Source organism: Aristolochia californica, unplaced genomic scaffold (genome assembly GCF_029961685.1).
Source record: "Aristolochia californica isolate CCGP_79_NKW_82.1479 unplaced genomic scaffold, dmAriCali1.0.hap1 SCAF_9, whole genome shotgun sequence".
Taxonomy (NCBI): domain Eukaryota; kingdom Viridiplantae; phylum Streptophyta; class Magnoliopsida; order Piperales; family Aristolochiaceae; genus Aristolochia; species Aristolochia californica.
This window is the reverse complement of record NW_027182290.1, coordinates 32,757,046-32,781,250: the sequence shown is the minus strand read 5'-3', so window position 1 is coordinate 32,781,250 and position 24,205 is coordinate 32,757,046. Positions and strand designations below refer to the sequence as shown.

General features: G+C 39.2%; 1 protein-coding gene across 4 annotated transcripts in view; it reads left to right on the top strand.

Moving 5' to 3' along the window:
* LOC137940552 (protein PHYLLO, chloroplastic) overlaps positions 1-24,205 on the top strand; it is a 63,906-nt gene that overhangs the window by 14,411 nt on the left and 25,290 nt on the right. For all 4 annotated transcript variants that reach the window (XR_011110335.1, XM_068785675.1, XM_068785676.1 and 1 more), the window contains exons 6-14: positions 1,852-1,953; positions 2,824-2,883; positions 3,210-3,278; positions 3,384-3,488; positions 3,573-3,767; positions 9,376-9,474; positions 21,327-21,893; positions 23,361-23,585; positions 23,890-24,192. Coding sequence is in view for 3 of the 4 variants with exons in the window: in XM_068785675.1 (XP_068641776.1) it covers positions 1,852-1,953; positions 2,824-2,883; positions 3,210-3,278; positions 3,384-3,488; positions 3,573-3,767; positions 9,376-9,474; positions 21,327-21,893; positions 23,361-23,585; positions 23,890-24,192 (1,725 nt within the window). In the remaining variant the exon portion in view is untranslated. The remainder of the gene's footprint in view (positions 1-1,851; positions 1,954-2,823; positions 2,884-3,209; positions 3,279-3,383; positions 3,489-3,572; positions 3,768-9,375; positions 9,475-21,326; positions 21,894-23,360; positions 23,586-23,889; positions 24,193-24,205) is intronic.

The following is a 24,205-nucleotide window of genomic DNA, read 5'->3' as shown; positions in this document are numbered from 1 at the left end:
GGGAGCATACAGTTGATAAGCTGACTTGGAAGCCCAGTATTAAAGGCCGATTCACTGTTGCTTTTGCTTACTCTCATATCAGAAAGCTAGACTACAGTATGCATGAGCACAAGGCAAATCTGGCTTGGAAACTCTTAGCGCCAAGCAAAATCAAATTTTTCGTGTGGTCGGTCATCAGAGAACAAATCCTTACTTCTGACAACCTTCATAGAAGTGGCTTCACCGCCCCTGATCTTTCTTGTCCCCTTTGTGGTATGTGCAATGAGACAGTCCAACATGTCCTCTTACACTGTGGATTTTCTTGGCAAGTTTGGATGAAAATTTTTCAGAAGATTGGGCTCCCAATGGGGCTACACCTCTTCTGCACCTTTGAGATGGTTAGAGGGATTCGCCTTCCTCAGTTGGGCAAGTTAATACCTTCAACCTGCCTTGCGCATGTTCCATGGTGCATTTCGTTCGAGCGAAATAACCGAAGAAGCTCGCACCCCGGACAACACGGCTTCACATGCCGTTGGCCTTATCTTGAGCTGGCTTCATACTAGGAAGAAATTTGCCACTCTATTGGGTGTTTACCTTCGAGAAAATTGGAGTTTGATCGCTCATATGATTGACCCCTACAGGACTCCGATTATGGCCATCTGGGTTCCTCCCCCTTGCGACTGCATCAAACTCAATTTCGATGGTAGTGCTATTGACTGTCCTGGGCCGGCTGGAGCAAGTGGTGTTTTTAGAGGTCACAATGGAGACACTATTCTATCTTATGATGGGCCGGTGGGCATTGCTGATTCTAATACTACTGAAGTTAGTGCTCTTCTATTCGGCCTCCGAATTTTCAAGAAACATCTCCATGACAAGTTAATCATTGAAAGAGACTCGAAGACTATCATCAGTTGGTGTTCCAAAGACAACTCCCCCCCTTGGCGCCATTGGCCTATCACAGGTTGTATTGCTGACATTGTATCATCTATCCATTGTAATTGGAATCTCATTCCTAGATCAGCCAACTCTTTGGCTGATAAATTGGCAAAATTCGGAACTTCCCAGCAATCTCTCATTGTTTGGGAAGGCTTCCCTCCTTTGTAATTTGCTCTTTTGAGCTTTTGTCTTAATAAAAATCAGCATTATTTAAAAAAAAAGAAAAAGAAAATGGAGAGAAGGTCCACAAAATTGAAATAAATCTGCCCAAGACTTGCATTACTGCTGTGATACTATGAGAAATATGTGATTTGGGGAGAAAATAGAGGAGAAAAGAGGAGGAAAAGTGGCCTGGATGAACAGTGACCTTGGAGATAGTGCCAGAAAGGCATGTCCTCCTCTTTTATAATCTGGGTTTTAAGTGAAATTTTACAAAAGGACAAAAAATGTCCCTCAATACTCAAAAATACATAACTCCTAAAATACATGTCTAAATTGAATGGAAATTGAACCAGTGATAAAGTAAAACATTGTCTATCTAATAGCTATACTATAAGACAAAAATGTAATGTGGGAAATGACCAAAATATTCCTGAATTGGTATTTTAACAAATATGCATGGAACTTTTCCAAATATTAGAGTCAGTCAAACATCATGCAAGTGTAATAATCTGCAGAGGAGTTCCATTTTTAATCTTCAACTAGCTTCTATCTGGTTTATCTATCTTTCCATGCATATGTATAGAATTCATGGCAAGATCAAAGTACTGTAGGTTTGCATCTTACGTTTGCTGTATGGTACTCAATTCTTCTTCCCAATCTTACAACACCTTAATAACCCACCTTACAAATCCAATAACTTTTTGGCAACATGAAATGTGAACTCTTGCTGTCTTTTTGACTTGTCAGTGCTAATCTTCTTGTGGATATGTGCAGGCTGCCTTTCATGCTTCTCTGCCAGGACAGACTTTCCGTGCAAAGTGGACAACTGATGGTTATGAGGAACCTTTATTAATTGATGTACAAAATGTTCATATGGTAATTAACCACATCATTTAAGTCGGTAAAGAGACAAAGTTGAATGAATTTATTGCTTCCTTTAGAACAAGGGGCATTTATTACTGAGAATTCTGCATGGGTGAAATGTAGGAAATAAAGAGAAAATTAAAAAGTTACTAATTAAAAGGTCATTTAGATGGTTTCTGTAACATATTTTGGTTGCTTATATATTAAGGAAAAGTAAACAATAGAAAAAACATGCCTATTTTCTTCTTCAGGATTTTTCAGTTCCTTTCTCCACCAGCCTGGTGCCCTAGTCTACATGTACTCTGAATTGCTTTGCAAGATTTATGGTCATAATGTATTAGCTGATTAAGGTCTGATGTTAATATATTATTTTGAATCAGTCTTTTTAGCGATGATCTTAGATTTAGTTGGAACTATGTTCACAGATCTTCTAATAGTTATGTGTATAGCCTCGCCAAGGAGGCCCAAAGTTCCTGTCTTTTGCTTTCTTGTGTAAAGCTTTCTACTTAAAAAAAAAAATCATAGTATTAGCTGTTTATGCTATACGCTAAAGAATAAGATCCTAAGGCTTTTGGATCATATGTAGTTGTTAGGGAATTTATAGCATGCAAATTTCATGTCGGGCAGCGTTTGATATCAGTGATGAGAAACTTTTCTTAGTGAGGTAATTGTTTATCTTAACCTAACCAGCAAAGAACAGGCAATAGCTATTTCCAAAAAAGAAAAGGAAAAAAGAGTACAAATCATTGAAAGAATGCTTTCTCCCTGCTCTTTACTATTGCTGCATATTTATGTAATCTCTCTCGTGTTGATACAGAGAAGTTACCCAGTCCTTGATTCCTACTTGACAATTTTTTTGGTCACTTTCTGTGACACATACAGGTGTGCCTGGATGCACATTCCATGACAAGCAAAGATGGTCAAGCTAACCTCATGCATCTGGTATTCCCTATCCTAATAGTGAATTGATTTCTGATTTTTACTAGGCAAGTGCAATTATAAACTACTTTATATGCATCTTTTATATCCTCGAAAGAGGTTGTTGAGGATTACCAATCATACATTGTGAAGTAGGCTGACCTCTTTAATGAAAAAAATTTACATTGGTAGTAAAGTGACCAGCCCCTAGTACAATAACTTGGATCGGACCTCTCAACTCTAAGCTTAAGTTTTGACTTGGATGTCTTTCTTAAGAGGTCAAATTTATAAGGAGCAGAAACAGACACTTATTTATTGACTATCTCGATTTTTCTTATTTTCTTGTGCAGGAAGAATTCCCAACTCCTTACCAATTTTATTTCAGGCTTTCCACGGCCATTGCTTTTACTAATGATGAGGTACTGGCATGTTGTTTTTTCCTTGTATTGATTCCAGTTGCAAACTCAATGGTAAAGTTTTTTTACTGATTTATTTGGTCTTTTTGCATATTGTACTACTGCTAGTCTTACTTTGCTGACGGATTGAGCTCTTCTATGGAAAAGTGTGCAAACATTAATGCTGTTTGGGCTTCACTTATTGTTGAAGAGTGCCATCGGCTGGGTCTCACTGTGAGTTATTGTTTCAGAAATGATGTTCTTTTGTCTTTCTATAAACTGAAAAAAAAACAATTAGTTTCTAAGTTTTTCTTTTAGTACTTCTGTATAGCACCAGGATCAAGATCATCTCCTCTTGCAATAGCTGCTTCTGCTCATTCCAGTACCACCTGTGTTTCATGTTATGATGAGCGGTCCCTTGCATTTCATGCACTTGGCTTTGGACGAGGATCTCATGTACCAGCTGTGGTCATCACATCATCAGGCACTGCTGTCTCAAATCTGCTTCCAGCTGTGCGAACTCACTTTCTCTGCTTCTCTCTTAATTTGACTTGATCATGAAAATTCTTTAACATGCTTTTCTCTATTAAGAAAAATTTCTTGGTATGACCCTTAATCACGTCTCCTTTCATGTGCATTGGTCTTGTAGATATTCTAGTAAAATAACTGATTACTACTATAATAGCAAGAAGTCATCCTTATGGTAGGAAATTGCTCAAATATGGATGTCTTTTTTTTTCTTTTCAAATGCAAACATGGATGTCTGAGAGCTAGCTTCCTTCAAAGGACCACACTCCAACCAATTGTAACTCCAAAATTGAATTTTCAATCTGTTTCCAGTGTAGAATTTGACGACAGCTTTAAACTTGGATGGCAGTGGGAAGAGAGCTCTCCAAGGGGGTGAGAGCCCCGATCTTGTGCCCCACAATATCCACCAAGGAGAGCACCATTTGAGCTTCCCAGAAACCATGTGCTACCACAAAGCTTCAGGGTTGGTGTTATACTTCCATATCCATTTAAGGAGCAAAGGAATGTTCACTTCCTTGGCACTTCTAATTCCCAAGCTGCCTAGATGGTACTTAAACCCTCTATCTGCTCCTTGCCAAATAAATCTTTTTGCAAACATAAGTAGGGCAGGGTATGAAACGCATATAATAATTCGGTAGCCCTACAATATAGGAATTAAGAAGAACCATCCTCCCAGCTTTTGAGAAGAGCCTTCCTTTCTAGGTGGATAATCCATGTTCCAGCTTTTCAATGATTGTAGTCCAAACAGTTTTGCTCGATCGGCAATCAAATAAAGGTAATCCCAAGTAGGTGGTAGGTAATCTAGTATAGGTGCACCCCAAATAAGTGGCTAAACTTTCCATCTCACTATCTTCCAAATAGAGCCCCATAAGTGCGGTCTTCCCCCAATTAACTTTTTGACCTGAAATCAATTCAAAGAGATCGAGGAGGATCTTGAGCTTGGTTACCTGCTCGAGATTTCCTTCACAAAAAAGTATTGTATCATCTGCGAATTGGAGGATTGGGACATTGAAATTCAACTTGGTTGGCGATAGGCCATCCAACCTCTTTTATTGAATAAATCATAGCAAAAAGGTATTCAACAACTAAATTGAAGAAGAGGGGGGGGGGGGGGGGGGGGGGGGGGGGGGGGAGGGAGGGATAAAGAGCTACCTTGTCGAATGCCACGAGTTGCTTTGAAGAACCCACATACTATGCCGTTGAAGAAGAGATAGTAGGAGACAAATGAAATACAACTTCTGATCCAAAATCTCCATTTCTGTCCAAGTCCCATGAGTTAGGGAATATTTCTAATAAGTCCCAATTCACCAAAGGTTTGGTAAATATATCTCCCAACTGGTCTGAAGACTTTACATAAGGAGTTACCACCTTCCCTTGCATAACTGCATCTCTAATGAAGTGGCAGTCAACCTCTATATATTTCATTCTCTCACGGAATACAAGGTTGCTGACAATAAAAATGGTTGCCTGGTTATCACAATTCATAACCTTAGGGTCTGGTAACGTAAAACAAACTCAAGAAGCACAAACTTAATCCACATAAGCTCATTAATTGTATGAACGATTGCTCGATACTCGGCCTTTGCACTGGACCTAGCCACAATTGCTTGTTTCTTACTTTTCCAGCTTACCAAGTTGCCTTCAACAAAACAACAGTAGCCTAATGTAGATAGTCTATCCATCTTGCACACAACATAATCGGCACAAAATACCCAAGTATATCAACTTTCCCATTCTGAGTATACATAAGACCTTTTCCAGCTACACCCATCAAGTACTTCAAAATCATTTGAGCAACTTCTAAATGGATTTTTTGAGGATTTTCCATGAACTGGCTCACAACTCCCACAACAAATGAGATATCTGGCCTGGTTACTGTAGCATAGATTAATTTACTTACTAACCATCGGTATTGAGTTTTATCTTTGAGTGGGTGTCATGTAAATTATGATTAACTTCCATGGGGATGTCTACGGGTTTAGCACCTAATATACTATACTCCTATAACATTCCAATATATATTTTCTCTGAGAAAGAACAATACATCGCTTGCTACGAGCGACTTCAATGCCAAAGAAGTACTTGAGAGAACCCAAATCCTTTGTCTAAAAATGTGTGGCCAGATATTGTTTAACTTCTGTAATACCATCAAGATCATCACCAGATAATGCAATGTCATATACATAGACAACTAAAACCACCATACCAGTTTTCCTTTTAAGTAGGAACATAGAATGATCACAATGACTCCTATAGAACCCAAACTATACTACTATATCACTAAACTTTTCAAACCAGGCCCGTGGACTTTGTTTAAGTTCATAAATAGTCTTCTGTAGCTTACATACCTTTCCTGTCTCCCCCTGAGCAACATACCTAGGAGGTTGCTCCACATAAACTTCCTCATGTAGATCACCATATAGAAAGACATTCTTCTCATTGAGCTGAAAGAGAGGCCAACCTTATTAACAACCACAAATATTAAGATACGTACCGAAGTAAGTCGTGCCACAAGAGAGAATGTCTCGAAAACGTCAACTCCAAATATCTGCATATATCCCTTTGCTACCAATCGAGCTTTGTATCGTTTAATAGAGCCATCAACATTATATTTAATAGTATAAATCCAACAACACCTCACAACAGCTGCCTCCTACAGTGCATCACATAGATGTCATGTTCCCCTGAGACACCAAAGCACTCATCTCATCATCCATAGCTTGTTTCCATTCTGGGGAGCACAAGGCTTCTTGCATTGAACGAGGTATATGGAAACTTGACAATGACATAGCAAAGGACTTGAAGGATGGGGACAAAAAATCAAGAGCCACATATTTGGATATTGAATGAGAAGTACAAAATCGTTTACCTTTTCGTAGACTAATAGGCAAGTCCAAATCAGTGACAACAGGATTTACAGGCAATGAGGAAGCTGGTGGATCATGAGAAGAGAGCTATGTAAAGATAACTATTGGAGGCACTACAGGAGCACGAGAGTGACGACTGTAAACTTGAAGAGGCAATAAAGAACTTGATGATGTTGGTACATCCAAAACTACAACAGGAATGTGACTGTCTGAAGGAGATTTAGGTTATACAGGAAGCTCAGTAGATGATGAAAAATATGGAGTATGTTCAAAGAAGGTCACATCGGCTGACACATGTCTTCTGTTGAATAGGATCATAACATTTGTACCCTTTTTGTCGATGAGAATATCCCAGAAAAAACACATTGACAACTTATCGACCGGAGTTCCAAACATATGAACAAGACAAGTACATCCAAAAATATGAGGAGCTACACAAAACAATTTACAATTGGGCTTTAAAACCTAAAGAAGAACTTGACCACTCACAAAAATGAGGGCATACGATTAACCAAGTAGCATGAAGCTAAAACTGCATCTCTCCAAAAAGATTTAGGAACATTCATATGTAGTAATAGTGTCCTTGTAACCTCAAGGAGATTGCTGAAAATGGAGAGAAGATCCACAAAATCGAAAGAAACTTGCCAAAAACTTGCGTTACTGCTCTGATACCATGAAAAATATGTGATTTGGGGAGAAAATAGAAAAGAAAAAAGAGTTGTGGAAGAGGGGTAGCTTTGCTGTCATAGAATCCGAGCCAAAAAGGCCTTTCTAGCTTCTTTATAATCAGGGTATAAGTGAAAATTTACAAAAGGACAAAAATGCTCCTTAATACTCAAAATTACATATCTCCTAAAATACATATCTAAATTGAATGAAAATTTAACTAGAAATAAAATAAGACATTCTCTATGTATAACCATACTATAAGAGAAAAATGTAATGTGGAAAATATGAGAAATGACCAAAATACATACTTCATTGAATTCCCCTCTTGTATTCAATTCTCCGTTGCATTTTAGCTTTAGAGTTCTTTTTTTTGTTAAATTCAGAACATGACTTCTGTGATAGCTTTAGAGCCAGTATTTCATTGAGAATCACCTTACTTAAGAGAGGAAAACACTGAAGATGTACCTGATATGTGCATAGATGCACCAAAATCAATGGCCCAAGGAGAAATAGGACCCACATAAAATGTAGATGCACCTGAACTAGCTGTAGTAGTTGGGGCAACTGGAACATTCTGGTTCACGAATGATGAGGTAGCTATCAACTGGGCCATACACTGAGCTGGCTGCTAATGCTTGTTAGGTGCATCCAGGAAGAATGCAAACAATACTAGTAGTCAAGGCTTTGCCATCTTTTCTAACACTTGACTTAGCCTAGACATGCTTACCATACTTATCTCAACATTTGTCTAAGTAGCGATTGGTATGCTCACAATGAGCACACTTCCTCTCATTACTACCTTCACCATGACCTACTGTTAGAGACATTACTACCTCAACCACAACTACCTCGTCCACGCATGTTGGTGGTTTCTGAGCGATATTGTGCTTGTTAAAAAAGAAGTGCAACTGCCTCTGTATCTTTTTTTTATATGGAATCATTGCCACTTCAGCCTGTTTGACTTGATTAAATACTGTCGAGTGGGAAAAAGTCGCATATTGGAAAATAAGAAAAAATTTTAATGGGATACAAGGTTGAGCAATAGGCCTCCTAAGTGGCTAGTCATTTTGGGATGGAATCGACTCGATCCCAAGTCCCAATAGTGGTATCGGAGTAACTTGCAATTGTGGGTAGAGGCCTAGTTGGTGCTACCCAGCTTATCTGAATATTGTGGGCTCCATGAGGTAGGAGTCTATGTGATGCGGGCTCCATGAAGTAAGAATTGGCTTGGATGTCTCTTGACTTGCCTCTTCTTTATTTATAATGATGAATACCGTCATAGATGGAAACTTCCTTATAGCACCCTACTTGAGAAAAGAAAATCTCTAGTTGTTCTCCCACTAGGACTCTCTTTTTAATTCCTACTGGGACTCCACTTTCCGACATTATCTCATTCTCCTACTAGGACTCGATTTTTCTTAGTCACCTACTAACTATGGACCAAGGACAATTATGTGTCCTTTTGGCTAACTTATGCAAGTGACAATAGTACCTCATTAACAAAGAAAGGTCCCTCTAACTCTCTTACACCTGTTTTTACCAAGTAGTACCATAACAGATGGTTACAATTTATTTGCATTTATGTAAAAATTTTCATACTGGGAACTTATGTGAAAATACAGAAAATATAAAATGCATATAGCTTATGCGTAAACCAAGAGCAAAAGTATGCTTGTAAGTATATACTGTTTATTCTAGCTTGAAAGAAATTGTGTGATATGTTTTTTTTGTTGAGAAGGCCTTGATCCAAATCTTCAATTTGTCTAAAAAAATATGTACTTTGGAGTGAATTAATATCCTTTCTTTGTCTCATTTTTTTGAGAAATATGTTCTTGGCTCTCAAAATTTTCTAGTGAAGCTAATTCAAATTGATCAATCAAACATTTGATACTTGAGCTATAGGAGCTGACTGAAAATGCCCTGTTTTTTAAAAAATTCTTCTCTTAGGCTTTTCTACTAGAATTTCCCCCCCTCTTCACTCCACCCATTGGTTGTTGTTGTTGTTGTTGTTAAATTGCATTTCAGCGCTATATTTTTGTTGTATTTTCAATTTGCAGGTGGTGGAGGCTAGTCAGGATTTTGTACCACTTTTGCTACTTACTGCAGATCGACCGCCTGAGCTGTTGGATTCTGGTGCTAACCAAGCAATTAATCAGGTTTATATAATATCTTCCTTTGAGTCACATGTCCTCAAGTGGCGTCATTTTTATGCTCTAGCTTATCATTTAGAGGAAGCAATTATAATTTATTTTTTTGAATTGTGGAATTGGTGATAATCAATAATACATAATAGCTGAAACATCTTGCAATGCTTATGCTTAATTTACTATTTATAACGCATATGCATCTCATCTCTATCTTCTTTCTCTCTCTATTTGTACTTCTTCTACGCATGAGGCTATAAGAATTCATCAGGGTATGAGAGACAAATTCTAGAGCCTCAAAAGTCGCAAGATTAAGGAGTAATTTTGGAATTTTTAAAAATTTCTTTCCCAAGGTTGATCAAACTATCTTGTCCATGATCGTAATCAAGTTCGAACTTTTAAAAAATTACTACTGTACCCTATATGGTGCTACAAACTACCTTATTTGGTCCAAGATGGTTAAACAAATTTTCATTACTCAAGATTTGTATGAACATCTCATGACCTCAACATCCACCAAGGATCTTCCCGGTGCAATATATGATGAAAGAGTATATATTAGTGATCAGTTGGGTGCTGAACAACATGGAAGAAAATGTTTCCCATGATGTTTTTCACTTGGACACCATCGAAAATATTTGGGACACCTGCAATCAGTTTTATTCCAGTTTAAATAATATACAACATCCATATGATGTATTTTAGGAGATATATAATTTGTAATCAAGGGGAGGATTTTGTATACCAGATCATGAAGATTTTTTTGAGGGCGAGTATTATTAAAAACCAAAGAAACAATACAAACAAATCAAGGGGGCTCTCTTGATACAACAAGGGATTGGAGGGAGGTTCCCTGTTAAGCAAGAGAGTTAGCAAAGGAGTTTGCTGATCCAGGGACGTAAGTCCAAGTACAAGTGAGAAAGGAAACAATATCGGAATTGTCATGGAACACTGTCCAGTGGTGCCAAGGCGGATATTTGGCCGAGGAGCACTAACCAATCACAACTTTCGAGTCTCCTTCAATGAGAAGAGGCCCATAGAGATGATCTCAAAATATGATGAGACCTTGGAGGAGCGCAAAGAACTCAGCTCATGTGGAGTTGGAGATTCCCTTGGGCTAGCATAGCAGAAGAGAGGGGCTCCATCCGAGTTCCAGATAACACCGCCACAGTCAGCCAACCTGGGTCTGCCAAAGGCACATCCATCGAAGTTAAGCTTGAGAACACCAGGAGGAGGGGGACTGCCAAACTTCCATTGTAGGAGGCTGGGGAAGGGCGGACATTTGAGCCATTGCGAGCCAGTTGAAGTAGATGGGAACATCCCTGAGGCAATGGAACTAATTTCTGGTGCTGATCCAAGGGGATACTTGGCCCACAACTGTTTCAGAAACTTCCTCTACACTATGGAATTTGCAGTTAAAACGATGGTTATTTCTTTCTTTCCAAGGGCACCAAGGGATGAGAGCTAGACCAAATCATGTACATTATCCAAAGATCCTATGCAAATGTATTGGATCATCTACATAATCCAATACTAATACTTCCCATCCAATATCTAATTTCGTGCCTACCAATAGGTTGTCCCCATACTATGCCTTCTTCCTTTCAGCTTTGTCATCCAAACTATTCCTTAGTCCTACCAATATGTTCTAACACAATCCTATTGGAAAGTAGACATGGAAGAAGAAATGAGTGCCAGGTGCAAGAATGACACTAGGGAGTTAACAACCTTACCCCCAAGGAAAAAGGCTGTTAGTTGTAAATAGATCTTTATAGTGCAACATAATCTCGATGACAATGGTGAACCGTAAAAGCACAATTAGTGGTTAAAGGCTTTACACAAACTTAGGACATTGATCACCTTGAAACCTTTTCTGTGGTAGCAAATTTTTGAATGGATCGTCATTTGCTAGATTATAAAAAGGGATTTTTGAATGGAAATTTCCATAAGGAGGTGTATATGGAACAACCACCTAGATTTGTGGTTGACAGGGAGAATAAGGTCTATAAACTAACCATTTATGGTTTGAAGTAACCCCTAGTTTGATAAGTTTAGCCAGATGGTTTTTTGTTTTGGTTTTAGAAGATGTGTGGTTGAACATTCGGTATTTATGGAGATAACTTCTCAAGGCATGGTACTCATGGTCATCTATGTAGATGATGCCATCATTACTATAGCGATAAGGATGAGATCAAGATGACATAGGATTGCTAAGGGTTTAGGTTTCTGCTGGTCGACTTGTACTGCTGGGTTCTTGTATTGCAGGCTTCCCAAACCATTTCCTCTCTTTCCTCACTTGCCCAGCCTTTGTTTATTGTCGCCAGCGCGGGGCTGCTGATGGTTTCAAATACCATCTTGTGAGCTGGAAGGACATTTGCAAACCAAAGACCTGGGCAATTTGGGAATTAGACTCATAAAGGACACGAATATCGCCTTCCTCCTCGAATGGCTATGGAAGTTCAACACCTCTCTGAAATCTATTTGGAGACACATGGTTGTCATAAAATTGAGGAGCACTACGGCTTGCTGGTACTCTAGTGGACTGCTGCACAGGTTATCACCTCTTTGGCATTGATTACATCTACTTCTTCCCACCTTCAAGTTTGTTGTTAGCCTTTTTGTTGAGAATGGCCAACACATTGAGTTCTGGAACGACTGGTGGATTGGTTCCACGTTGCTCAGGAACTTGTTAAGTTGTGGAGCCTAAGTAACGCCTTACGCTGATTTGGTCGCTTTCTCTTTAAATTGGGAGGCGCCACTATGAGGGTTTCATGATCTTAACCCGAGGAGCATCTTGAGTTGCAGTTCGAGAGGTTAGAGAGAAACACCTGTAATTGTGCGATTTCTTTTGTAAACTATTTCATTTTCATAGTGGATTACTGCAGCGGCGGAAGACAGGACGTAGTCTCACCTTGAGGTAAACTTGTATAAATTTTGTTGTGCTTTTCCGTGCTTTTCTCTTCTTTCACGTTTATTATTATTGCTCTTGTTAGTTTGGAATTAGGGCATCGAATTCCTAACAGAACTACCTACCAAACCTTATTTAGAGTCAACTGCCTCGTTCCATCTCTGTGGCTGACTCTTGGGACCGTAATGATTGTTGGAAACCTTCATCCTCGCTGTGGTCTGAATAACTCAGAAGCCCAAGACATTTGTACTCTCCTTGATGATCTTAGCTGCATCAAAATCAGATGCAACACTAAGGATAGTTAGGTCTGCAGGTGGGTATTGCTGATTCAAATACTGCTGAAGTGAGTGCTCTTCTATTCGGCCTCCAAATTTTTAAAGAGCGGCTTCATGGCAAGCTGATTATCGAAGGCGACTCAAAGACTGTCATCAGCTGGGGTTCAAAAAATAGCTACCCTCCTTGGCGCCACTGGCCAATCACTGATTGTATTGCTGACATTGTGTCATCCATTCATTGTAATTGGAACCGCGTTCCTAGATCAGCCAATTTTTTGGCTGATAAATTGGCTAAATTCGGAACCTCCCAACAATCTATCATTGTTTGGGAAGGCTTCCCCTCTTGTAATGTGCTTGTTTGAGCTCTCATAATAAAATTCAGCATCATTTAAAAAAAAAGGATAGTTAAGTCGAGAAACCTATTGATAGCAACATCTTTTTAGTCACTTCTGCCTATCTTCATATCTCAGGCTAAACGGACACTCATGAGTCACACTACGCTGCTATAGCCTGGTGCCTCTCTGTTACTCATGGTCAGATTCTTTATCTGGAGTGTCTTTCATAATAAAATCTTTATTCATGCAAAAGGGCAAGATGGGCCCCTCCCTTCTTTGCTGCTTATGCAATGCTACTGATGAGTGGGTGCACCCCATGGCCTTCTCCATTGCTCCTTTGCATGGAAAGTGTGAACTCGGCTCCTCAACCTGATCGGCCTCTAGGTTTGTCTCCCTCATGACCTTCACACCACTTGTCGCCTATTGCTCGGAATCCCCATACCAAGGATGGGCAAGACTCTCCTCTCAGCCTGTCTTGCGTACATTGCCTAGACCTTTGGAAGAAAGGAACAATAGACGTTTCAACTGCAAATTCTCCTGTGTTGATGAAATCTCTAGCAACATCATATCCACTTGGATCCATTTGGGAAAGGAAGACTGTTAAAATACAAGTCCAGGAATTTGGGAAAAACCTTCTAGGAGATTGCTGAAAATGGAGAGAAGATCCACAAAATCGAAAGAAACTTGCCCAAGACTTACGTTATTGCTATGATACCATGAAAAATATGTGATTTGGGGAGAAAATATAAGAGGAAAAAGAGTTATGGAAGAACAGCAGCTTTGCTTCCTTGGAATCCAAGCCAGAAAGGCCCTCCGGCTTCTTTAGAATCAGGGTTTAAGTGAAATTTTACCAAAAGACAAAAATGCCCCTCAATACTCAAAATTACATATTTCCTAAAATGTATGTCGAAATTGAATGAAAATTTAACTAGAGATAAAATAAGACATTCTCTATCTAATAGCCATACTGTAAGAGAAAAATGTAATGTGAAAAATATGAAAGTGACCAAAATACCCCTGGATTTGTATTTTAACAAAGATAAATGACTTGGTGGACACTCCCACCACAGTAACTGGCGTGCCATGTCTCAGATGACTCATCCTTCCTGTGGCCCTACTATGTAGGAATGGGAACCCTCATCTCCGGGGGTGTTGAAACTCAATTTCAATGGCAATGCTTTTGGCAACACCGAGTCAACTGAATTTGGTGGAATCTTCAGGACCTCTGAGGGCGCCACTCTGATCTCTTATTTTGGTCATATGGGAGCATCTGATTCTACCCCAACCGAGCTCATGGCTCTCCTTCAGTGTCTCATCATTTTCCAAGATCATCTCTCTAGCTCCCTCATTATTGAAGGTGACTCTAGCATGGCGATAAGTTAGTGCTCCTCCCTCTTTCTCGTTGGTGCCACTGGACCACCTTCCTTCACATTAGAGATATTTCCTCTCTATTTTCCTGTATTTGGACTCATGTTCCAAGATCAGTCAATTCTATGGCTGATTCTCTTATTGAAAACAAAACTTCCTACGATTTCTTATTGTATTTGGAATGCTACTCCAATTGTATGCTTTTCTCTTAATAAAGCTCATTAGTTTTTTTTTTTTTAAAGGAATGAGATCCATGTGACATAGGATTCATTTACACAAAGTTTTCACACAAAAAAAATTAAGATTTCTAAAGTATTTTTTGAGTATTGAAGTAGTGCAATCCTGCTTTGGTATAATTCTTTCCCAACGAAAAAATGTGTTTGTTCTTTTGAATGAGAGGGGTGTTGGGATGTATACCAATTGACACTTGTGGAACCTAATGCCAAGATAACTGTTTAGGGAGAAGGAACAAATGTTTGATGTCTACATAGTTTTTTGAAGGCTCATGGGAAAATTGATACTTTATAGTCATCGGACCAGATATATTTTTAGTTAGTTTTATTAGTCAATACATGCACTTGTTGTGTGACTTTCACTTGATAACTTTTGAAATGAATTCTGAAGTATTTCAAAGAAACCCTAGAGAGAGTATCATGTTAATCACATACTCATGCTCGGATAGAAGGGTTACACATGCAGATTGGGTAGGTTTTGTGGATGATACAAAGTCTAAATCTGAGTATTACAGCCTAGTTGGAGGAAATTTGGATGCATGGCAAAGCAAAAAAAAAATGTTGTAGCACGATTGAGTATCAAAGTAAAATATAGGATCATGACCAATGTGGCTTGTGAAATGATCTGGTTGAAATCCTTGCCTCAAGAGTTGCATTTGCTGGTTGATGTATTGATGAAACTTTGTTGTGATAATGAAACTACCATTCACATTGCCGACAACTCAGTCTTTCATGAGCTGACCAAACATATCATAGTAGATTGCTATTGCTTAAGTGATAAGCTGCAAAATGACATTGTCTCCACCCTATATGTTTTGACATCACATCAGCTAGAAAATATGCACCAAGGTGTTGCCATTTGCATGGTTGCATTTAGTTTGTGATAACTTGGGCATCTATGCCTTGTACGTGCTAGCTTGAAGGGAGTGTTAGATCATGAAGTCTAATATAATTAGGAGTCACAAGAGTAGATGATTTAATGCAATTATGATATGTGATATGAGCTTTGGTAAGATAACTTTCTTGTAGTTTTTATTATAAATTAATGATAGTTTTTTTTTTTTTTTTTTATGAAAGGTAATTTATTAAGAGAACCAGAGAAAAAAGGGGGGAGCTATCCCCTAACAACAAGAGATTGTAAGGAAACTCCCTGATTAGCCAAACAATCGGCCACAGAATTAGTTGATCTCGGTATGTGAGACAAAAAACAATCAAACAAGTTGACGATTTCCATAATTTCAGAAAAAAGTATCCAATGACGCCATGGAGGTGTTGAGGGATGCTTACACCAATAGATTACCACCTTAGAATCTCCCTCGATATGAATGGGCCTGGCACAGTGATTGTGGAAAACACGGAGCCCATTAAGCAGGTTGTGGAGCTCGGCCGTTGTGGATTCCGCAATACCTAGAGGGCTGGCAAAGGAGACGATCTGGGTCCCAAGAGAGTCATGAACCACTCCGCCAAAACCAGCTAAACCAGGGTTGCCGAAAGAGGAACCATCAAAGTTTAATTTAAGGACATCAGCAGACGGGGTCCACTTAGAAACAACTGGGGCCTTAGAAGATGTATGGAGCTGGGCAAGACAACTCTAATTGTCTTTGATGGAAGATCCCGAGAAGGGGGAGAAGGCTTTCTGAGAGTGGAGCCATGTAGCAATATTTCTTGAGATAGTTTCAATGATTCTTTCTTGGGAATTGAACTTGGCATTGAATCTCCTTTGATTGCGCTCTAACCGGAGACCCCAAGGAATGAAAGCCAAGAATTCCGAGATCATCATTCTCCCAAGACCGGGGATGGCAGTCTCTGTAAGCATCTGACAGGCTACGGGACTATCCGTAGGAAAGCAAAACTGGAACCCAATTCGACTGATAATCGACGTCCAAATCTCCCACGAGAAAGGGCATAAGAGGAGCAGGTGGTTGATAGTTTCCTTGGCGACATGGCAAAAAGGGCAAATGGGGGTCCACCCCAAGCTGGCCACGCTTTCTAAGATTGTCAGTAGAGAGGATTTTGTTGAGGCAAGGGCTCCACCTGAAGAATTTTACTTTTGGGGGGTGCTGAGACCCCAGGTGAACTCCATCACATGCCTGAAGCTGTTAGCGAGTCATCCTCGAATAACAAGATAGGCGGAGGATACTGAAAAAGAGCCACTCTTATTTGGCCACCAAATTAATTTATCAAATTTGCTAGCCTGAATCCTGGTCAGTTGAATGGCTTCCAAAAGGCGACTGGCTTCTAGAACTTCTAAGTACGATAGATCCTGGCGAGGGTGAATGTTCGATCCCCCATTACTGGTGACTTCAGCAATTGAACTCCTCATTCTGGAATTCTGAAGAGGTTCGGAAAAGAGTTCTAAAGAGGCATATCACCCGACCACCAATCTTTCCAAAATCTAATAGATTGACCATTACCCACATAAAACCGGATTGCCGAGGAGAAAATCAGGATGAGGAGATAGAGAGATAGGAGATAAAAGCTTTCTATTTCCCCCCTCGGTCCACCAATTCGAGGAAATGCCAAGTTTTACTTGCACCATATCTTTCCAGAGGTTTGGAGCGGTTGAGTTGAATCTCCAAATCCATTTTAGGAGCAGGGCATGATTCATGTCTCTGGCAAGGCGGATCCCAAGGCCTCCAAGAGACTTTGGAAGGCAGACCTCCTCCCAACTGACCAAATGGTACTTGAAATCTGAGTTGGTTCCTCTCCATAGAAAATGCTTCTTCATCTTATCCAGCTGCCAACAAACAGAGGCAGGACAAGGTAGAAAAGATAAATAATAATTTAGAATGCGTGCAATACTTGATTTTAGAAGGGTGAGCCTACTTGCCTTTCTAAGTAATTGACCATTCCAGGTGGCGATGTGCATCTCCATCTTTTCAATTACTAGAGTCCAAAGGTCTTTGCGAATGCGTCCCAAAAACAGGAGAAGGCTGAGATAAGTGTAGGGGGTGGATGAAACTGAGCAACCGAGAACCTTAGCCATTTCCGAGAGGGAGCTTGGGTTAATATTGAACCCAATCAAGGAGGTCTTCCCCCAATTTACCTTCTATCCTGAGCAAATCTCGAAGAGCCCAAGAAACACCTTAATTCTTTTAATGTTGTCCATTGTTCCTACTCCGAAGATCAAAGTGTTGTCCGCATATTGGAGGATAGGAATATCAAAAGCCGAAGAGGTGTTGGTTGGGGTTAGCTACCCACATTCTTTAGCTGAGAAGAACATAGCAGAAAGAAATTCTGCCACTATATTGAATAAGAGTGGGGAGAGAGGGTTTCCCTGTCTCAGCCCCCTCGAGCCTTTAAAGCACCTGCAAGCTGTTCCATTTAGGACAAGAGAGTATGATGCAGAGGACAGGTAGCTCTTGAACTAGTATCTCCATCGATCTCCAAAACCCATGCGGTACATGAGATAGTCCAAAAGTGTCCAGTTTACCCGGTCGAAAGTTTTTTCTAAATCCAACTTCAGTGCAAATATTGACTTCTTTGAGTGGGTAAAATGATCGACCTGAGCGTCCATAGTGGAGTCCAAAATGTTTCTACCTTTCAGGAATGTACTCTGACCATGGTTGATTGCTAGAGGGAGAACCGTCTTCTGCCGATTTGTGAGGAGCTTGACAATGATCTTGTATGAGCTCAAGACCAAGCTGATAGGTCGAAAGTCACCATGGATTTCGACATTTCTCTTCTTAGGAACCAGAAAGATGAAAGAGGCACCCATGCTCCGGAAGGAGATGCCCCTCTCAAAAAAAAACCCCAACCTTCAGATAAATATCCTCCTTGATGATTGGCCAAGCTTGACGGTATAAATTAATGATTGTTGAAGATGAGGATTAACTTGATCTCCAGTTTCCTCTTCCATGTTTCTTCTCTCAATGCTATTTTCTTTCTCTGTGTTTGTACTTCTACTCCTGAGGTTCTAAGAATTCATCAATAATCAATAATATGCTCATTATTTATGATTAAATGGTGAGATTTTTGCATCAAAGGTGAACAAGAAATCAAGTCTAAGAGGGGGGACCTCTTACAAGCAGAGGTTGAATGTTCACCCTTTCTGTAGCCAACAAACTTCTGATAAAAAATGAGAATTCCATTAAGAAGAGAAGAAAATACAAATCAGTGCTAAAACAGCCAAATAACTCCTGGCCCAGAAATGCAAAATCAACCTACATCTGTTGGAAAAGAGTTGGCCTCAACTATGAGGAAGAGAAGTTCCTGTCATCGCCAAGGAACATATGAGGAAGAGAAATTCCCGTCATAGCCAAGGAATTTGCAATACAATTCACAGCAGGCACAACATGCATCCATGAAACATCTAAAGGACTACAAATGTAGCAAATCTCATCATAGAAATGTAGCGAATGGCAAGGGGAACACGCCCTAAAAGGGAACCAAACTTACAAGCCAGATCTTGAATTTCGTGGGAGATATGCCAATGCCGCCATCTGGGATCTGCTTGCTTATTGCACTACTGATGATGATTTCAGAATCAGCCTTCACCGTATGGTGGTCCCCAGCATGAGTGCTGAAAATTCTCAGACTGCAATAGTGCAAGAAGTTCAGCTGAAGTAGAGTTCGAATGCTCCACAGACCAGCTTAGGGGGCAACAACACCATTTTAAAGAGTTATTTCCTTTTTATAATAACAACATATTTTAGCACAATCTAATAAATCCATAAATGTGAATAAGGCTGCTGAATTTCTCAAACCAAACAAGTACCAATGTGACCATATTTGGGATTTTTTACTAACCTTCTTCTCCCCTTAATTGCAACCTTGGTGGCTGATCCATGTATAGATTATAGAAAATTACGATTCAGTAAAGTAATTCTTACAATTCTTACCATCAATTTAAAACAGCAGCCAGTCAAATGTCACAGACTCACAGCGATAACAATAAAACATGAGCTGAGTTTAACTTTAGCCAGCGAAGGAAAAAGTCTCACTTAAATAAACACCATCTACCTACAGCCTCGGCCCCTAGTTCAGCTTTGAGCAGCTTCAGTGTGCCATTAGGAAGACATTTACTATATAACCCCATCTCCAATTTTCAACAAACGTAAGCTGGTGAGTTAAGCCAAACCCACATACTATTTATACACAAGTTGCCATCTCTTCTTCTACTGTATTTTCCAACTAGAACAAGCAAGAGCTCCGATATGACTTCTTGTAACACAGAACAAGACAGGATTTAGAGAGTTCCTGTCACTAACTTGCAGATTCAACAAGATTTGAAGGGACAACTAGGTTTTCTGGGTGAAAACCCTTATGTAAAACCAGGAGACCAGTAAAATGATAAATTTTTAAGTTTTTCTGAAGGACCTATAATATCCTTTTAACAGCACTTAATATATTTAGATCACGTACTTGCTTAATGGGCTTTAGTGACTAAGCTTATTGCGGCCCACTAAGTTTTTTTTATTTTTTATGAGAATTTCTTTAAGGAGAAAGAAAGAGATTACAAGAGAGTGGAGGCCACGAAGAAAAAGGCCACCATCAAAACAGTAAAAGCAACAAAAACTGAAAAAAGAGCCCAAAACAAGAAATAAAACAGAAAGGCAACAAATCAGCCAGTATCAATTGGATAAGTAGAGCTCTTCACAAGGCTAGAAAGAGAAACACTTATCTGAGCAAGTTCATCTGCCAGGACATTCACATATTATGCTTTTACAACATAATAAACCCACTAGTACACATAACCCAGAAAGTAAGAAACAAATAGAAATTCTAAGCTAATGGGCTTTATTCACTATTAGCACATCTTAGTTTTTTCTTTGGCCTGATCCCTCTTACTTTCATAAGCTGTTGGTATCACCTCTATGTCAGTCCCTTCTACGTGAACAGTGCTCGTCCTTGTGTTGGATTGATCTGGCGCATGATACTCAATGAGATCAACCACATTAAAGGTTTTAGAAATACCTATGTTGTTAGGAATTTCAATAGCATAAGCTTTGTCATTGATTTTCTTCGCCATCTTGCAAAGGTCCAAACTTCTTTGGCTGTAATTTTCTGTAGGGATATGTAGCAGGCAGTCTCTCCTCCCATATATGCACCCCACCTCATCACCAAGACTAAATAGCTGCATTCTCCTATTATGATGTGCAACTTCTTTATCCGTGGTATTAGATTTTTCAAACTGCTTTCCTGGCTTGAGCTTTTATATTGTTGATAAAACCGGCAAGATGTTCTGCAGCCACACTTTAGCCTGGTAACTTGGGGAAATGTATCCTGGTATTTGCCCATACACAATTTTGGAAGGTGGCTTCCCAGTTGTTCTCTTGGCCATATTGTGGAATACAAATTCTTGTGACAAAGCCAAGTCTCACTGCTTTGTTTTGTTCCCAGAAATGCAATGGACCAAATTACCAAGACATCTATTCACCACCTGTGTACTGTCTGTTTGTGTAGCAAGTAATGCCATATTTCAAGTCTGTGAAAAAACTCCTCTATAAAGTCCTAAAAAAAGTGACTAAGAACTGGTGATGACATGTATAACTTTTGCAGGATTGAGAGTAACCCAATAATAGACATTTAATAGAACAAGGATCCAACTTGTTCTTTGCCACCTGAAACTGATGGACAGAATAGTCACAACCAAAAACATGTGAGGTAATTGGATAGTGGGTTCAATCCACAAACAAGACAAACATTGGAGCTTTATTTGCAAAACTTTTGGAGGCTTTCTGTTAATTAGAAGACTGCTTGTATTTAATTCTTGCTACTAATGTGTGTTCACATTTGATTTTAGGTCAATCATTTTGGTTCTTTTGTGAGGCATTTCTTCAGTCTCCCCCCTCCCACTGACCAGATTCCTGCCAGGATGGTACTAACAACAGTGGGTTCTGCTGTCCATATTGCTTCCCAAGCACCACGGGGTCCTGTACATATTAACTGCTCATTTAGGGAGCCACTGGAAAGCACTACGAAAGAATGGTCATTCAGCTGCTTGAAAGGATTAGAGTTGTGGATGTCTGGATCTGGACCGTTTACTACATACATAAGAATGAAACACTCTCGTCTTTTTGAGAATATTCAAGGACAATTGGCAGATGTTACTGAAATTATCCAAAGTGCTAAAAAGGGGCTTCTCCTAATTGGTTCTATTCAGACAGAGGATGAGATATGGGCAGTTCTTTCATTGGCTAAGCATCTGCTATGGCCTGTTGTAGCAGATATCTTGTCTGGTTTACGGTTGCGCAAAATTTTGAAGTTTTTCCCTCACATGGAAAAGAAGGTGCTATTTATAGATCATCTGGATCATGCTTTATTGTCTGAGAAAGTCAGGCTCTGGGCAGATCCGGACATTGTTCTTCAGGTAACTCTTTCTACCTTCTATTTATTTTATGTATGTCTCCAAGATTTTTAACTGGAGATGAGCCTAGGGGAACCTCTATTGGCCATTACGGTTTGTCCACTCAGTGCTGTGACTTATATCAGACACCCGAAAATAAGATTTATATTCTCTGACTTGCATTTGGTGGACAACATAAATGGGTGACCAAGACCAGATAATGTCACTCCCTCAATACATGTAAAGAAGTAATAGGGGAAAACCCTTATCTGATGATATGAAAAATGATACTGATAACATTATCATGAAAAGTTAAACAATCATTTTTGTCAAGTAGTGATGCATTAATTGTATCAGTCTAATATACTTTTTGTGATAAAGAATCAGTCTAATATACTTCATTAGTTGGAATATGTAGATTCATATCTGACACTGAGAAGGAACTGGCACTTTGATTGCATATAAGGTAACTTTGTGTTCATCTGTTTGGATTAAACATGAGCCCCTTAGATCCAATATTTTCTCTGTTTTTCTAAATATTCAAACCTTTGATTAGTGTTAATTGGAGATATATTAAATGGTAATAAGGGTTTGGATCTCTTAAAAATGTCAGTTTAATGATACTAGGATGTTAAAACTTTGTTATTTAATGTATTATAAAATTTTTGATTCAGTAAGCATACATTCAGCATGAGAGGTTCAATGGAATCTCCTATAGCCAACTTAAACATAATGCTTTTCATGATTTAGTTTTTGAGGAGTCAGCTGACTATGTAAAAAAAAACCAGTAAATATATCCTCTACATCCTTTTCAGAAAAATTTATAGCCTAACATGAGTCTCACAGTAGATGCCCATTTCATAGCTGAACCAACCCAAACTAGGTCAAGTTATTATCTGTTGAATGCTGGTGTCTATGACCTGAGCCTTTTGGATTCTCCAATAATATCTTGGATTAGTTGGTCTTGTTTTCTGGTAGCTGTCGATTAGGATACAAGATGCAAGTGGTGCCCCTATCGGATTTTGGTTCCATCCAATGATTTTAGTAGGTTCTTTTGTGTGTTTTCTTTTCTTTTTTTTTCCTGGGAACCATGTAGGAGTAACTTTTTAGATCTTATGGTGGCAGGATGCCTCTGCTAGTGGGCTCATGTCCACATGTCACTTAAATATCTAAACCACCTCACAGTGACCTTTACTGTTAGTACTCTAATTGGTGAGGAATTTACAATCCGAACCACATGAATTGTGGCTTCTTTAATGAAGTTCTGTACAGACAAAAGGAAGAAAATGTCCTGTATGTTGAGAAGAGAATGCATGACAATTACAATATTGAGTTTGTAATTTTTTTTTTTTTAAATGTTGAGAGGAGAGGTAGTTTTGTACGATTTTCTGTTTGGAGAAATCAAGTGGTAATTAGGTCTGCAATGATCTCAAAGTTGTGTTTCTCCTTTCTTTCTTTCTTATTTTTTGTTATTTTTTGTAATCTTAACAGGTTGGTAGCAGGATAACCAGCAAGCGAATAGCTCAGATGCTGGAATCATGCTGCTCAAGCATATACATTATGGTTGATAAGCACCCTTTTCGACATGATCCTTCTCATATAGTTACACATAGGATTCAAGCTGATTTAGTTGAATTCACTCATTGTCTACTCAAAGTCCAGTTTCCCAGAAAGACAAGCAAGTGGAATACTTTTCTGCAAGCACTTAATATGATGGTATCTCTTCTACTGCTTGAATTTCTTTGTTCTTCTTATTTGCATTTGCATATTATATTTCTCCAATTAGTTGCTTGAAGGTATCTCTGTAATCTGTATCTAAAAAGGGTCTTTTATTCCAGATATGTTAAATGGCTTGGGCTTTAGTACTTCCTAGTTGATGCTTAATAGTGCTAAACAGTCCAAACTTACCTGACATGACTTGGTTATGATCGAGTTTCTTTACAGTAATCTTTGAGTGGTTAAATCTACTAGATTGTAAAAATTTACATATTTGATTTACAATGGAGGCAAATAATCGCAGATTGCATGGGAGATGTCATTCCAAATTAGCTGTCAATGTTCGTTGACTGAGCCGTACGTCGCACAAGTGATTTCAAAAGCAATTCCAGATGATGCTGCATTTTTTTTAGGAAATAGTTTGGCAATCCGAGATATGGACATGTATGGACATGGTTGGGTGGAATCTACAGCTGATATTGTGCAAAAGCTACAAAATTTAGAGCTTCCTTGCTGGGGAGTGCGGGTAGCAGGGAATAGAGGGGCAAGTGGCATTGATGGGTTATTAAGTACTGCTGTCGGCTTTGCAGTAGGATGCAACAAAAGGGTAGGTTTATTTT